The sequence below is a fragment of the Gymnodraco acuticeps genome, unplaced genomic scaffold, assembly GCF_902827175.1.
Source record: "Gymnodraco acuticeps unplaced genomic scaffold, fGymAcu1.1, whole genome shotgun sequence".
In the NCBI taxonomy this organism is placed as follows: domain Eukaryota; kingdom Metazoa; phylum Chordata; class Actinopteri; order Perciformes; family Bathydraconidae; genus Gymnodraco; species Gymnodraco acuticeps.
The window spans coordinates 94,290-112,619 of NW_022990507.1; the positions used below are offsets into that span (position 1 = coordinate 94,290).

General features: G+C 42.0%; 1 protein-coding gene across 4 annotated transcripts in view; it reads left to right on the forward strand.

Moving 5' to 3' along the window:
* Positions 1-614: 614 nt before the first annotated feature.
* tet3 (tet methylcytosine dioxygenase 3) overlaps positions 615-18,330 on the forward strand; it is a 74,503-nt gene continuing 56,787 nt past the window's right edge. Inside the window, exons 1-2 of one of the 4 annotated variants that reach the window (XM_034226899.1) lie at positions 615-898; positions 3,297-4,030. In XM_034226899.1, coding sequence (XP_034082790.1) covers positions 3,656-4,030 — 375 coding nt within the window. In that variant the 5' untranslated portion in view covers positions 615-898; positions 3,297-3,655. Of the gene's footprint in view, positions 899-1,352; positions 1,692-3,296; positions 4,031-18,330 lie in introns of those variants that run through there. The other 3 variants (XM_034226902.1, XM_034226900.1, XM_034226901.1) reach the window with 3 other exon arrangements.

Sequence of the window (18,330 nt, forward strand, 5' to 3'; positions counted from 1 at the left end):
TTACCCAAAGAATTTCAATGCATTAACTTTGGAAAAAAGGTTTGCTATATTGTTATGAATTGACAAGATTATCTCAAAACTATGAGACTGTTTTTTTTTTTTAATGTAATCTCATGCTGAATAATTTAGTTACAAGAAACGCTAATTGCCCGATTTAAAATAGTGCTTGCTTCTTTGGGAAGATGTAAGGGTATATCCATCAAATCCTCTTATCGATTAGTTGACCAAATTAAGAGTGATGGAGGATAAAGAATTATAAAATCGTTCAGAAATGAATATGTGTATTTGTTTTGTCGCTGTCACTTTCCTACTTTCCCCTATGACCTGCATAACTGCTCTCCTGCCGCTGAGCACGGTGTGGATCAGACCTCACTTTCCTAAAGGCAGCTGAGATACCTGAGCTCTGTCAGCCGGGGTCACTGCAGCCCTTCATCTGAACAGAGCATCCCATAATGTGTGCAGGACAGGAACCTAAAGTATCCTCACCCCTCCCTCATGATGTCACAACATCTGGTCCAAATCCCCCCTCTCTGTATGACGCCCCCCCCCCCCAAAAAAACATCTCCTTGCTCCAGCTGGCTGGACTCCACTCCATAATTTCCTGATCACTTTAACCCCTCCTAAATATACAGCCCCTCTCTCTCTGTGTATCAGTGGCTTTAAGTCAGATTTATGTCATTAGGCTACAACTTTTCTCCCTCTCCCCTTCTTTGCACACGTTGACGTTGTTTTGCTTCTTCTTTTTTGTTGTTGTTGTTGTTGTTGTTGCTATATCTTTGAATGCAAGCTTTGGTTTGTTGATGTCTTTTTTGAATCCTTTCTGTTATTTTTTGCAAACGCGTTTAAAGGCTGCAGAGGAATATCGAAACATTTGAGGACTCAATCATCGCGACGGGTGGTACGTTGTCTCTTTAAATTGTTTATATTATGCATTTTAATCCAATGCAAAAGTAAGTTAACTCACTTTGATGTGTTCATTTGCAGACATGTGAGAAACACAAGTTTCTAAGGTGCATTATTTAGTTACAATTCATACATGAAACAGCTGCGTAAACATTAATGAATGCTTTGACAAAGGGCCGTAATCTACCACTGATTGCAGGTCTCTGAAACACAGGCTGCCCCGTGGATGTAAAATGTAGTGTGTATTCGCACCCGGGTAAAGTGCAGTTTCTGTCACCTCACAGCAATCAGCCTACTCACAGCCTCACGTGCTAATATGTGTTTGTGTATCCTGATGCAGATACTGTGTGCATTATCTTAATTTAAATCTATGGATGCCTGTTAGCTTTTATCTGATTGCTCTGAGGTTGGGCTGGTCACGTCAAAAACACGTGGGTTTACAGTAACAGTCACAACAGAGGCACGCACGAGCTCATTTACAGAGCTGGACGTTTTGATTAGACCACGTGCGGACGGAGCTGGCAGAGCGCGTGCTGCCTTGGCACTGTCTGCAGTTAAACACCTGAGCTGAGATATGGAAGGAAACAGGAACATATTTAAAGTCTCACATTTATGTCATTTAAGGCATTGTTTCCTTTTTATTATTTTAGGTTTCTACTTGTTTAGTGGACATTTCCTAACTTTACCTGTATGTTTACCCGAATCCATGCTTCTCTGCCACGGTGGAACTTGCTTCAACTTTGCAGCAAATACGTCAAACTATAACTTACACCATGGACCCTCATTTGGTAAGGTTTTTGTCCTGAACTAAGACGTTTAGTACCATCATTTATACTTAATTGTGCAAAATGATTTTGTGGTGAGGAAACAATTGTTGCTATTCTGCTAAAACTAAATTTGTAAGCCTAGGCCGTGTGCAAGCTAGCAAAACTGCTAACAAGCTAAAAGCTCAAATTATTTATTTTAGTCGGTACATTTCAGTATTTGGGGTATTTGTTTTAAATTACTTATCCTAGAGTTTTGGGGAAGTTACTTGTCTTTGAATAAGTATTTTTCCTTTACAAGCTAATTAGCCACATGTCAGAAATGCATTTTAATTCTGACAATAAACTCAAATAAACCCTTCATCTCAAAACTAAGAATGAAAACTCAAAATTCTTAGTTTTACATCAACATTCTTACTTTTTAACTCAGTATTCTGTCTTCATGTGATCCTAACTCAAATTCATTTTTCACATAATCCTCTTCGCTAACGTTTAATTTCATTATGTAAATGTTACTTGGAATAGAAGGTCAACCAAAAACACTATCAACAGTTAATTATAATACAATAAAAGCCAATTTGGTGTTTTGCCACCTTGAAAGCTCCTGCCAAAGCTGCAAGGCATCACATTTTGAATCAATATTAATTCCCAGGCCTACAGGTTAATTTCAAAATAAATTAAAGTAGCCCAAGTACAGCTTTTACCCTCATTGCTGTTGAGAGGAACATGATGGGTGCAGGCAGTGAGAGCAGCAGCCAGGACACATGGAGCTTTCTCAGCACAATTCACTTTATTGACGGTTGACTGGAACGTGTGACCACAAGACAAAGAGGACTTTCCCTGGCATCAACTTATCACCCCCCTCTTTCATTCAGGGGGACATGAGCCCCCCGTCCATGTGGGGTCTTCCATTAAAACACAGTATCTTCTCAAACTGCTCACGTAGGCCTGCATGGCTCCGAGCCAACTGCATGCACAGCACTGACAGCTGTTTGGAAACCAGACAGTATCCAGACAGCCATCAGACTGAAGTACAAGGCAAGGAGTAATATCCTGAACATTATCAAATGCTGCACAGACAGTTATACCAACTATTTAAATACATGCATGGTTGTAAAGTGACATCTGACAATATCATATTCGGTCAATCTGAAAAATGTACAAGAATCTATTGCCTAAAGTCGAGAATTGTGTTTGAGTTTTCACATTTGCTTACATTTTATGTCTATGTTGACCTTAAGTTAAGAGTAGGTTGAGCCACAATAAAAGTAAGTGATTCATGTAAAAAGTTATAAAGCAAGTGTTATATTAAGGCTATAAACAAACTACACCACATTCACATGACTTCAGGTCACTACCACTAAGCTTAAGCTGGGTCTATAAGAAAAAGTTAGCTACACACATTGACATATTATGTTATTATCGTTTATGTGTGGCAATATCAAATGTTGTATTCCCTTTAAATGCACAAGCAAAGTGTATGTGTTACTCTGATGCACCAAAACATTCCTGATCGACATAACAAAGACAAATAAAATGCCCCAACTGGAAACCTACACAAAAATTCATATGAATATTTACTTTTTTGGCATCTAGTATTGAATAAAACATGTTGTTTTATCTTTCCAGAAAAGGCCCAGGCTGTGCAGACACCAACATGACCCCCCAGGACGCAGCCAGGTCACCCAGACTGTGGGGGACCGCCAACCATCCCAAAGGGTAGCTGGAAAAGATGGACCCCACACTGCAACATACAACCAGGATTGTCCGGGGTGACCAAGATATCAAAATGATAATATTGAAGCTGTCCCTGGAGGGCTTGGACTAGAAGACACGAACAATAGGCTAACTTTGTTTGGCAGCAGCGTACAGAGTAAAGGGGATTGAGCCTTTCGTCATCTTCCTACCAAATGTTGTTTTTAAGACCAAACCAACTAACATTTGGATCTTTTTAATCTTTAATTAAGAGAAAAGTGAGGACAGTCACCATGCCCAGGCCGAGGGTAGGGCCTTGTCCGCCACCTGAGGACATTTATAAATTGTCCAAGGACGCGGAGGAGGCTCAATCTCTCCACTTTTACAGGAAACCCTCAGAGAAGACGTCTCCTCTGAGCAAATATATTGAGACTGAACATCAGCAAGCGGGGCTCTTCTCTCTGTCGCCTTTCAATGCTTCGCTGGACGATGGCGCTGACCTCCAGAAGAAAAGGAGGAAGAAATGTGGCGAGTGCGTTCCCTGCCTGCGCAGAAAGAACTGCGGCAGCTGCCTGAACTGCCTGAACCGCAGGACGGGAAAACAGATCTGCAAGCTGCGCAAATGTGACCAGCTGAAGAAGAGACGGAGTGAGTTGGAGGTGAGTGAGGTACAGATACGGTTGTTCTACGATAATACACAATGTGTGGTTTACGGGTATACTGTAAGCACATCAATAGTAATAACAAATGTGTGTTTTAGGTAGATTTGGAGTCACATGAACCACAATGTCTCAGTGGTCAGTGCTGGGGCTAGTGTTCATTTGGAAATGGTTCAACTTGCAGACCTCCTAAGAAACAACCTGTTTGCTCTTCCATAGAGGTCGGGATGTGTTACGGTAACATTTAGGTCGGTATTTTTGCAAGCAATACCAGAGAGAATTTCCCGCTCAAAACAACAATGACCTTCGTTTTGACCTGTGGTGGTGTTGCTATTATACTTACGAAAAAATAATAAATTGCAAGCACAACTTTTCTAACAACTTCCTACTCTTTCTCCAACGTCTTCCTTCTCTCTCCAACTTCTTTCCACTCTTCTTATACATCTTCCTACTCTTCTCCAACATCTTCCTACTCTTCTCCAACATCTTTAGAGCAACTTCCTACTGTTGTCCAACTTCTTCCTGTGAACTACATGAAAGGTCTCAGACCATTCAGTGTAGGGATGCATATCGTTGACTTTTTTACATTACATTACATTACATTGCATTTAGCTGACGCTTTTATCCAAAGCGACTTACAATAAGTACATTCGACCAGGAAGACACAACCTTGAAGAAAACAGAATCATATAAGTACATCAGGTTTCATAGAGCCAAACATTTCAAGTGCTACTCAACTGGCTTTAGGTAAGCCAGTCCTTTATTAGTATAAAAGTGCTTCGTTAATAGTTCTATCGCTCGAAGTGGAGTCGAAAGAGATGAGTTTTCAGTTTGCGCCGGAAGATGTGCAAGCTATCTGCCATCCTGATGTCAATGGGGAGCTCATTCCACCATCTTGGAGCCAGGACATCAAACCCACGTGTTTTCGCCGATGGGAACTTGGGTCCCCCTCGCAGCGAGGGCGCAACGAGTCGTTTGGCTGATGCAGAGCGTAGTGCACGCGCTGGGGTGTACGGTTTAACCATGTCCTGGATGTAGGAAGGGCCAGATCCATTCGCAGCATGGTAAGCAAGTACCAGTGTCTTGAAGTGGATTCTAGCAGTTACCGGAAGCCAGTGAAGGGAGCGGAGGAGCGGAGTGGTGTGGGAGAATTTAGGAAGGTTGAAGACCAGACGAGCCGCTGCATTCTGGATGAGCTGCAGAGGTCGGATGGCACATGCAGGTAGACCAGCCAGGAGGGAGTTGCAGTAGTCTAGGTGTGAGATGACGAGAGCCTGGACCAGAACCTGAGTCGCTTTCTGAGTCAGCTGGGGACGTATCTATCTGATGTTGTAAAGCGTGTATCTGCAGCAGCGGGTTGTAGCAGCGATGTTTGCAGTGAAGGACAGGTTGTTATCTAGGGTCACACCCAGATTCCTTGCAGTCTGAGTCGGGGAAACAACTGAGGTGCCGATGTTGATTGTTAGGTCAAGAGTGGGACAATCTTTAGTATTTACGATACCGATACCACTGAACGATACCGATACTCAACCGATACATATCGTGATACTTTGAAAATGTATCATCCCACAATTACTCCCATGAAGCGCTTTACGATATAGTTAACATGTCAAATGAATATTAAATTCAATTGTGGGACTTCTTGGACCTTTTAGTTCTGAACAAACAATGAAAAATACATACAAAATATGAAGAAAACCGATTATGGAATATCTTTTATAACACCCGCCATCAGGTGTGCCGCGTGAATAGCACATCTTGTCAATGCAAACAGACCATTATAGCACCGTTATAATTAATGTTAAACCTGAGATTCGACTAGAGAGCAAATACATAATAGAATAAAGGTCATGAGATCTCGGCATTGCACAAACAAACAAATCTCATCTTTAAAATCAACATTTGCCTTCACTGGTGAGAGAAAACAAATCCCATCACAGTCCATTTGTGGGACTTTTACCTTTCTAATATTGAACAAACAAAAATACATAAAATATGAAGAAAAACAATTATGCAATCTAATTTATAACACCCGCCATCACGGGCCACGGACTCACTTTTCAAATTAATTAAAAATTAAAAATTGGAATTTTCTTTTTCCGGTAATACCGGATACCGGTATGCATTCGGTTCAGTGCTTTAAGAATATATTGATATATTCCTGATGACAGCGTTTCCGCCAGGGGCGCGTCTTGGCGTCATTTGAGAGAAGATCATTTGAGAGAAGATCGAGAGTTTTTATCGCTTGAAATGACGAAAAGGAAAAAGGACAAGGACATCCCTCTGTTGGAGGGGCAAAGGAGTCTGGTGGGATTATTCTCGCCGCATCTTCCAAGGATCATGTTACGAACTTGGATACACAAGGGAAAAAAGGACTCAAATGCACGACCCGGGAGCCAGAGATAAAGTACAAGTAATATACTTTATTTGCCAAAAAGGATATTCAAAAAAGATAACGGCACTCTTCACGAGGCGAACAAAAATAGGTTTCACAAAGGCACAACAAAAAATCACTCACAACGTGAGGAACAAACTTACAATAAGTTTCAGGAGCATGAATAAGGCATGTAACAAAAGAGCAACCGTTGATGAGCAGAGTTCTGGCATGAGGACAGGACAAGACGAACTGACACTGAACACTGGGAGACTGGGGGATTTAAACACTCGACAACAAGACACAGGTGAAAACAATCAGGGGCTGACGCTGATGAGCGCGGGAGAACACATTAGGAAAGGGAGTTAAGGAACCTGAAATGAGACGTGACAAAACAAAACGAGAAGTGAAAAATAATACAAAAATAACAACATGAAACATGACTGACTAACACTTTTGGCGGTGCACAACAGACCATGCCAGGAGGGGTGTCCCCGTAAAGAGATAGTATAAGGGACGGCTCAATTCAATATTCAAGTCACGTGACACAACTTGACGTCACACTGAGACCTGTAGTACTATCATTACAGACTACAGAGAGGTCCATTCACACAGATAGCATTACGCTTTGTTGGTGCTGCTAATTGCATTCCTTATCTGTCAAGCCTGGACCTGTTTGTCCTCAGGCTGAGCTAAAGGGGGCTTGTCAGTAGCACGTGCCATATATGCAAAGTGTATATTTATAGCCCTAACCCAAAGGACACACGCTATAATTCCAGATGTGGCACTTGTACTTGGATTCAATCCCTAATCTCACATTCATAAATGTACTACAGTCATGAACTCCACTTCTGCATGAGAACATTAGACACTGTTTAACAGAGACAGAACAGATAGAATATATTGTTCTGCCAACACAAATATATTTACAGAGCACCCTTCACACAATGATGCAACACCGTCTGCATAGCAAACAGGATTTAACACGACAGGATATTGTTTTATTTCTTATACAGAAAGTGTATTAAGTAAGGGATAATGTGCAGCGACGCGGTCATTATGGGGAAAAGAACACCCGACAGGCTGATCAGCAAGGGTCTCTTACTTCTCCGCTTTTTTTTCTTGTCCCTCTTGTCTTTTTATTTTCTTCACGGCCACTAACCATTCCTCCAAATTACTGTGCTCTCCAAATATATAAAAATGAATGTTAAAATCCTCCATGTTGCTCTCACACGACAGCGGAAACTAAAGACAATCAGACAGTTTGCTTTTCAAACTGTTACATTTGAAAAACAGTTAGAGCGTCTCTCGTCAGTTTGAAAAGCCAACGGTAGGAACTGCTTGCGTTTTTGAGAAGCTTTTTGATTACAGATTTGAAAACATCGCTCCTTGCTTTAAAAGTAGCACAATTCATGATGTCAAACCTTGGAAAGTATCTAGATATCCCTGCCCTAATGACAAAGTAACTGCACACTGAATATGTGTCGCCGTTTGATGTCTATGTCTGGACCGCTGCGTAAAAAGGAGGGTTTCTGCCCCGTTACTTCTCCGCTGTTTTTCTTGTCCCAGTTCGAAACTGTCCCAACTGTATACAGTTCAATCGACCGGACTTCTTTCTGAAGATGTGAGCGTCCTTAACAACGGTCAATAAGTCCTTGACAGCGGTCTGTCTGTTCGGTATTAACAACGTGTCACGTGTTCTGAATTGACCAATCAGAATCAATCAGAATCGAGTATTCAACTAAGCCATGTAATAAGGCAACATATTTCGGGGGATTTTTGGTGGAAAGTCAACGGTTCTATTCTTTTAACTTAGCGAAAAATGTTGAAGCGTTAAGTTCCAGATTCTCTATTCTTGATTGAAAACATAGTTAACTGAACAGGAATGGGTTGAGGACTTTTGGTCAGACTAAACAAGACATCAGTTTGGACATTGGACAAAAGGGTTATTGCTCACTTGACATTTCTTTGATCAAACAATATAATCAAGACTCAGTTACCTCACCTTTATCCAGGTTTATCTTGGTTTCAAATGCTCCAATCTATGAACACATCCCAGGCAGAGCTGCATCTGTACCTCTGTACTTAGAGTAACATATGGCAGAAAGGCTGTTTAAATCCTTTTACATATTGAGCTTTGCATGTTTTTACTGTTTCAGATCACATTAAAGTGAAAGCCTTTGGGTTTGGACTAAGACATTTATAGACTTAATTTAATAATTTTTTACAATTTTCTTCGCCCTCACACTTAATCAAGAACATCGCTTGACTGAGAACATTTAAGTTGTCGCTTGCTGTGCATGTGGGCTGAGGATCCAGATGGTAAACCTTTTAACAGTTGTAGATCCTTCTCAATATTGTCCTGAAGATAAAGCAGAAAAGTTTCAGGACTGAGTGTGTGTGTGTGTGTGTGTGTGTGTGTGTGTGTGTGTGTGTGGTGTGTGTGTGTGTGTGTGTGTGTGGTGTGTGTGTGTGTGTGTGTGTGTGTGTGTGTGTGTGTGTGTGTGTGTGTGTTTGCATGGCTGAGAGACTTACCAAACAGCAGCAGTGCAGATTCCTGCAGTGGCCTGGGCTTTGTCCTTTGACCTTTGAGGCTTCGAATAGGGGTTGGGGGTTAACCTTAGGCCAGGTCGTATTTGTGTGTGTGGCTGTGTTAAGAAAGAGAAAGAGTGCATGTTTTTTAAAGTGTGCACTTATTTGTTAAAGGAAGTGCACGTGTGTGTGTGTGGCTTTGTGTCTCTGTGCGTGCATCAGCGTCCTAAATCCGGGGGAAGGGCTGTGAAGTCAGGAGGAGGACGGGGAGGCGCAGTTAACGGTCAGCAGTATTGAAGGAGAAGGAAAAACCAGAGTGGGCGTCTAAAGCATGACGGAGGAATCAACACACACTGCACGAGCATGTGGTGTTGTTGCTGTCACCAACATACACACACACTTAACATCTTCCTCATACAACATATGAGTTGTATTGCAATGCAAAGAACTAAAGAAAAACAGGAGCCGTTATGTTAGGGAGAATGTGGGAAAATCTGATTTTTGGCAAAATGGCAGGGTGAGCAGGATGCATTACAGCAGAGGCTTAAAGGCTTCTCATATCAAAAGAGTATTGATCAAGTCAATCAATCAATCAATCAATGTTTATTTATATAGCCCAATATCACAAATGTTACATTTGTCTCAGTGGACTTTACAGTTTGTACAAAATATCAGTATGACAATACGACACCCTCTGTCCTTAGACCCTCACATCGTACAAGGAAAAACTTCCAGAGAAAACCCACAGTTTAAAGGGAAAAATGGGAGAAACCTCAGGGAGAGCAACAGAGGAGGGATCCCTCTCCCAGGACGGACAGACGTGCAATAGATGCCGTGTGTAAATTGAAAAGATAATACATTTGCAACATAGGTAGTCCAAATGTTTGGAAATGCATGTGTGTATAATAAGAAGATGAATCCACGAGGATATCCATCCAGGACCTATGATCCAGGACCACAGCCACGATTCAAGATCCAGGGCTCGCGATGCAGGACACAGGAGCGCAGGATCATCTATGACTCCGGATCCCGGCGTATATAGACACCAAAAAGAAAGACATTTGGGGAAGCTGGGTTAATCGGAACATGAGAGTACACAGGTATAGACAGAGAGAAGGAAGAAGTAAGATGTCCCCCGACAAACTAAGCCTATATCAGCAAAACTAGGGGCTGGATCTAATCAGCCCTAACTATAAGCTTTATCAAAAAGGAAGGTCTTAAGCGCACTCTTAAAAACGGATAGGGTGTCTGCCGCCCGAACACAAACTGGAAGCTGATTCCACAAATGTGGAGCTTGATAAGAAAAGGCTCTGGCTCCCATTGTACTTTTAGAGACTCTAGGAACAACCAACAACCCTGCATTCTTGGAACGCAATGCCCTAGTAGGACAGTAGGGTATAATGAGTTCTTTAAGGTAAGATGGCGCCTGCCCATTAAGGGCTTTGTAGGCGAGAAGAAGAATTTTAAATTCTATCCTGTGTTCTATAGGGAGCCAGTGTAAGGCAGCCAGAACAGGAGTAATGTGGTCCCTTTTCCTAACTCTGGTTAGTACACGAGCCGCAGCATTTTGAATCAGCTGAAGCGACTTGACTGACTTCTTGGTACACCCTGATAATAAAGAGTTACAATAATCCAGCCTTGAAGTAACAAATGCATGGACTAGTTTCTCTGCATCGTTTTGAGGCAAGATATGCCTGATTTTTGCAATGTTACGTAGATGGAAGTAGGCGGTCCTTGAAATTGATTTTATGTGGGCGTTAAAGGATAAATCCTGATCAAATATAACACCAAGATTCCTTACAGTCTCACTGGAGGCCAAATTAATGCCATCCATAGTTAGTATATCCTTAGATAATTTGTTTCGTAGATTCTTCGGGCCAAGTACAATAACTTCAGTTTTGGTCGTGTTTAACATCAAAAAGTTTAAGGTCATCCACGTTTTTAAGTCCTTAAGGCAGTCTTGAATTTTATTTAGATGATTAATTTCATCAGGCTTGATTGATAAATATAGTTGAGTATCATCCGCATAACAATGAAAGTTTACAGAATGATTCCTTATAATATTGCCTAACGGAAGCATATATAATGTGAACAAAATAGGTCCGAGCACTGAGCCCTGTGGCACTCCATGGCTAACTTTGGTTTGCGTGGAAGATTCATCATTGACACGTACAAACTGAGAGCGTTCAGATAGATAGGACCTAAACCAGTCTAAAGCAGTTCCCTGTATGCCAACTAAGTGCTCTAGTCTTTGCAATAAGATATCATGGTCGATAGTATCACATGCAGCACTGAGATCGAGCAAAACAAGAATAGAGACACGTCCCTTGTCAGAGGCTATTAGAATGTCATTTGTGACTTTAACCAGAGCTGTCTCTGTGCTATGATGTGTTCTAAAGCCAGACTGAAAATCTTCAAATAAATCATTGTTTTTTAAGTAATCACACAGCTGTTTTGCGACCGCTTTCTCAAGAATTTTTGAGAGGAACGGAAGATTAGAAATAGGTCTATAGTTGGCTAAAACCTCTGGATCGAGGTTGTGCTTTTTAAGAAGCGGTTTTATCACTGCTACTTTGAATGATTGTGGAACATAGCCTTTTAATAAAGACATATTCATAATATTTAATAAAGAAGTGCTAATTAATGGAAAAGATTCCTTCAACAGCTTACTTGGAATTGGGTCTAACATGCACGTTGATGGATTAGAAGAGAGAATCATTGAATTTAATTGTTCAAGGTTTATGGCTGAAAAGCATTCTAGTTTACTATCTAGTGTAATATTAGAACTTACGTTTCCGGGAGCTGTTGATAACACTATACTGGTCAAAGGCAAGAGGTCATTCATTTTGTTTCTAAGAGTAACAATTTCATCATTAAAAAAGCACATAAAATCATTACTACTGAGTGCTATGGGAATAGAAGGCTCAATCGAGCTGTGGCTCTCTGTCAGCCTGGCTACAGTGCTGAAAAGAAATCTTGCATTATTCTTATTCTCATCTATTAATGAAGAGTAGTAGGCTGCTCTCGCTTTACGCAGTCAGTGCAACAGTAGAATATAGTCATTAAACCGTATCTTGTCTGTTAGCATTAATATCCGAACGTGTAATAAAAGTGTTCAAATTGCTAAATCAGAACTGCTAAGTGATTTTTATCAGAGATGCGGATGACTTTGCAGAGAAGGACACGACATGTTTATGTGTAAGTCAAGAGGAATGCCTCCAACAGGAACTCAGGGCTTCCATCAGCGTTGTTGAGACCTGTCCTGTCTGCAGAGAGCTTTGTAAAGTGGCAGCAGCAACACATTGTGGTCTCTCTGCAGAAGGAACATAGGAAGTCAGCATTAAATCAGCAAACACTAATTGTCCTGGTGGTTTATGGGACAAAGATGTGGGCTACTATCACTTCTTGGTGGCCCTTGGCTCTCTTGTTGTTGAGTAATAATAGAAGTTTACAGCCTCCATATTTTGAATCCCCTGACCTCTGAGGGAACTTTACCCCTACTCACCCCCAACCCATTTCATTCTCCATCCAGCATTTCAAGATTCAAGGCTTTTATTAGTCATACGTACATAGCTACAGTGTAGTTATGACAATGAACATCTTAGGTCCCAGGCTCCTCCAACAGTGCAACATAATAAAACAGATAAAGTAGTGCAAGTAAATACAACAAAATAGAATAGAAGTAGCATCTATCTACATCGGATGTCTCAGGAGAGTGATTTCCCCAAGCTGGCAAAATGTAATTCAGATCTAGACTAAACCCACCCAGTTTACCAATATGTAGATTTAACAAAAAGTCTGACTTCACACCACATCCACTTCATGGAGTGGCACAACAGTTTGTAAAGACATTCATGTTTCCCAGAGGATAAATTCTACAGACTGTTTATTCTAGCGCCATAGTGATTGTGTTATTTAGACCCTCCAGAAAAATGGATAATCAGCAAAATGGCGCAGATTTTTAAAAGGCCTATTTATCAAAAGGCCACATAATCCCCGCATTTTTCGACACAAAGTTGAGGGAAAAAAAAGTGAACTCGTCTTGACGTGAATTGATGATGATGATGACGTGACTTCATCAGCTCGCGCATCACAGAAGGTAAACAACACCGTAGAGCTCACACGAGAGAGAAAACACAAGATGAAAAAATCTAATCCATCTAATTTACCGACGAACATTTCTGCTAAAGACCGGGCAAAGCAGTACCCCGATGTCTTGCACGAAAGTGGGGGGAAACTATTCTGCACCCCGTGCAACTGTGTGTTGGAGCATAAGAGAACATCGACGGTGACGACCCACTTTGATTCATTCAAACATTCGAACATGCTTTCTGCAGCTGCGGACAAGAAAGCCAAACAACTCACGTTCACCGAGGCATCAACCTCCAAAACCCTTTCGAGGGCTACAAGAAACGAGGTGAGTAGCCTACAAGATTGAAGCTGGTCAGATAACGAGTAAATGAAAACAGAATGAGGCGGAGAAGTGTGTGTGTGTGTGTGTGTGTGTGTGTGTGAGAGAGAGTGTGATTAAAATAGCCCAATTTCTTTTACAATAAATAAACATTGAATGTGTTTAATTGAATAGTAAAGGGGTTTAATGTTAGTGGCAGGTTGTGTGTCAGAGAGAATAAATAAATAAGACAGCCCAATATTTATTTTTTCCGCATATTTAGCATATTTCGCAACTTTCCGCATATTTCGCAACTTCCCGCAATTTCACCGCATAAAATCACATAAAACCCTGCATGTTTGATCGCATAATCAAGGATTTTTGCCCGCGTTTTTCTGGAGGGTCTAGTTATTGAGTCTTGGAAACTATTTGATAAACTGCTTTGTAATTAAGTAAACAAAGTTTGTATCACTTAAGCAGCTTTGTTGATCCCCTTACTTTTTCTCTAGTGCCATAATTCGGTCATAACCTTCTGTTTGGTTTTACCTGCAAACTATCGTATTGCCATCACGCTGATCTATTCTTGTTTGTGCTTATAAGCAATTGTTAGTGTGACATCCCGGACAAATGCTCACTATGTTTATCGACTATAGACGAGATGCATTGAAGTAAATATATGATACATCAAATCAAACGAGTTTTGAAACATACATTTATTCTCTCCTTACCCCTTTGGAGTCCTGGGCTAATTTGGCCGTTTTCGCATACTTTTGATTTGTCTTACTAAACCCCATTAAGAAATGTTTGGCATGTCAATGTTTGGTATCTTTTTTTTAAGGACAACCTCACCTATATAACCTGATAGTTAATTATTTCATTTTGAGATACTATATGAACATTTTGGACACAAAATCACAAAAGAACGTAAAAACGGATTTTATTATACTATTTTTTATATAGGTAACACAAACATGCACAACGAAACAATTTGAAAGCTGGAAATATATACATGGGATGTCACTATGATAATGTGAAAGTTTGATTGAGGTAGCATGAACCTATATACAGATGTTATGAACAAATAACAGGTGTATCCTTAGGCGTTTTTTCCTCATTTCTCAAGTTCTGTCAACAGTGACACAGTAGACACAACAAAACATTTAAAAGCTTAAATAATGTACATCCATCCATCCATCCATCTTCTCCCGCTTATCTGTGGTCGGGTCGCGGGGGTAGCAGTTCCAGCAGAGAGCCCCAAACTTTCTTTTCCCTGGCCACATCAACCAGCTCTGACTGGGGGATCCCAAGGCGCTCCCAGGCCAGCGAAGAGATATAATCCCTCCACCTGGTCCTAGGTCTACCCCTTGGTCTCTTCCCAGCTGGACGTGCCTGGAACACCTCCCTAGGGATGCGCCCAGGTGGCATCCTAACTAGGTGCCCGAACCACCTCAACTGGCTCCTTTCGACGCGAAGGAGGAGCGGTTCAACTCCGAGTCCCTCCCGGATGACCGAACTTCTCACCTTATCCCTAAGGGAGACGCCAGCCACCCTGCGGAGAAAACCCATCTCGGCCGCTTGTATCCGCAATCTCGTTCTTTCGGGCATGACCCATCCTTCATGACCATAGGTGAGGGTAGGAACGAAAATGGCCCGGAAGACAGAGAGCTTTGCCTTCTGGCTCAGCTCCCTTTTCGTCACAGCGGTGCGGTAAAGCGACTGCAGTACCGCTCCCGCTGCTCCGATTCTCCGGCCCATCTCACGCTCCATTGTTCCCTCACTCGAGAACAAGACCCAGAGATACTTGAACTCCTTCACTTGGGGTAAGGACTCATTCCCTACTTGGAGTGGACAGTCCATCGGTTTCCTGCTGAGAACCATGGCCTCAGATTTGGAGGTGCTGATCCTCATCCCAGCCGCTTCACACTCGGTTGCGAACCGATCCAGTGAGTGCTGAAGGTCGCAGACCGATGAAGCCATTAGAACCACATCATCTGCAAAAAGCAGTGGTGCAATCCTTAGTCCACACAAGCAGGATTGGTGACAAAGCGCAGCCCTGGCGGAGGCCAACCCTCACCGGAAATGGGTCCGACTTACTGCCGAGGACCCGGACACAGCTCTCGCTTTGGGAGTACAGAGAGGGAGTACAGAGATTGGATGGCCCTGAGTAGAGACCCCCTCACCCCATACTCCCGCAGCACCTCCCACAGTAACTCCCTGGGAACTCGGTCATACGCCTTCTCCAAGTCTACAAAACACATGTAGACCGGATAAGCGTACTCCCAGGCCCCCTCCAGGATCCTTGCGAGAGTAAAAAGCTGATCCGTCGTTCAACGACCAGGACGGAATCCGCATTGTTCCTCCTCAATCTGAGGTTCGACAATCGGCCTGACCCTCCTTTCAAGTACCTTAGAGTAAACTTTCCCGGGGAGGCTGAGTAGTGTGATGCCTCTGTCATCAATAATGTACATGGGTACCTGAATCTTCAAAACTCTAAAATCTATTTAACTATAGCTACATTCTCAATGTTTGTCTGTCACTTTACTTCAATCGCCGTCTCTCTTCGTCTCCCGCCGTCTGTCTTCGTATATCTTCGTCTCTCTCCATTTCCCGCCGTCATTCTTCGTCTCTTTTTGTCTCGCTTCGTATCACTCCGTTTACCTGATTACCTCACCCCATCCCTGGTAAATACATCCTGTTGAGCAGGATCTACAGTTTCCAGTATTTTCCGTTTCATAAAATTATCAAATACGGCGAAGATATTAAAATATGTGCTTCCATTTTTCATACTTTTGAGTGTGCGGAAAAAAAATATTTGTATTAACTTTATATCATCCTATCTCCGTGTTTACTGGGTCTTTTTGCATGAAACAAAGACTGGCATATCGTTTCAAGCCAGTACTTTCGACTGAAACACACGGCAATGTTGTCCGCACTGTTGTTTTTATGCGGCACCGGCTTGAACAGGTCATGTGATCTGATCACGCCGGCGTGACGGTCGACTCCAAAGGGTTTAAGACACCAAACTCTGTTGATGGAGACAGTCATTTTACCCTGCTGAACATCGTAAATAACATTTCATTTAAACTGGACAGAAACAAAGTCAAACGTATCCACTGTCCAAAACAATCAACAACTCTGTTTTGGGGGTTTTAGAAATTGACTGAACAGAAAACCAGCACACTGTCGACTGGCAATGCAAAAGAAGTCTATCACCTTTGTGTAGCAGATACAAAAACACAAAAGGTTCTTAGTCTTGTTTACGTGCACAGTTGCATAACATATGTGAACAGTTTACTGTGGCACTAATTACAACTTGCTCTTTGAATGTTACACCGAAATCCAAATTGTAAACATGTTTCCTATATTCCATAATGGTGTCCAGCTAAGCAAAGGTTATTGTTAAACTTGTTCACTTATGTCTGGTTTTCATAATGCAGCTTCGTTACAGTGCTAGTGATGTTATTACAGAATGATCACTATATCTTCATATTCAAATCACACTCAACAAAGATTCTATGTATCTCTCTGAACAACAGGGAGTGTATTGTGTTGCTGCATCAGAAGCTTTCCTCCATTAGCCCTTAACCAAGCGTCCATTCATCCGTCAAACCCCCTCCCCCACAATCCTCCATCTCTGACCTCTGACCTCTGTATGGATGTAGCAGCTGAGTCCCTTATTGCCTGGCAACCACATCCTCCATCTTCTCCCATGATAAGCGCTCACTGTTGTGAACACACACTCAAAATACGCACTACTGCCCCATTTCATGGCATCTATGGATATTCAACAGACTCAATATAACCATGTAACGGGGATGTAAGTGTTATACTAGTACTGCATTTAAGAAAGGTAATGTTTATTATATACATACGATTATATTACATTATCTAAATAAATCTAAGTCTCTTTTCACATCCCTACACTCTGCTTTGAGTGTAATTTAATTAGCCAGAAAAACAAACACAATTGAATCAGATGCATTGTTATTATTATTTGATTATGAATTATAATCAATCATTATTCATTAGTAGGGATAGTGGTATGCCCCTGTTGAATTTACATTAGATTTGCATACTCATCGATGCAGATCAATGCTTTTGAAAATGCTCAATCACAAGGCAAAATATGAAAACTTGCAATACTGGCCATATTTGATTCTGTAAGATAATAGCCTGCCTTTTATCTGAGGACATTTTCATTTCTGGCTTCGCCTTTTTGACATTTTAAAGCCAATATCAGCCCAGCCAATCCTCATGCATCCTTACTAAATAGCAAATTGCCGAGAAACTACACCTTCCTCTGTCCATCCTACTTTTATGACATGCTAAAACTCTCATTAAATGGTAGTAGGTACGGCAACCTACAGGGCATTTGTGAATGAAGTAAAAGTTGAATGTGTGTGCCAGCCAGGATTATGACGCTGCCTTGGAGTAGATAGGGTTTTCGTCTGGGAGTGATAATGCTCCGTCAGTGATCGCCACGCATCGTTCGAAGGCTGTGAACGTCTCTAAAAAGGAGGCAAGATTTTCTGGAATGAGAGACGCTTCCTCTTGAGTCTGCATGCACGCACTTCTTATCACCGCTGCTTTCAGTAAAACGCTACCCCACCACGGCTTGGAGGAGTACCCCGGCCACCTGTAAGGAAACACACTGAAGCTCTCGCTGTCCAGCCCCAACACACCTCTGCTCACACGTAAACACTCAAATGATACACACACACACACACACACACACACACACACACACACACACACACACACACACACACACACACACACACACACACACACACACACACACACACACACACACACACACACACACACACACACACACACACACGTGGCCTGTGTGACGTCAGCGGAGGGGATTTCCCGTGCCATACAGAGCGTCAGACACACACCACAAATGCTGTGTCACTGCCTCGCCTCTCCACGCCACACTTTCAGCTGCCTCTCTTCTCTGTTCCTGTCTCGCTGTCTGTCCTGGATGTTTTCGCCTCGGCATCGCTG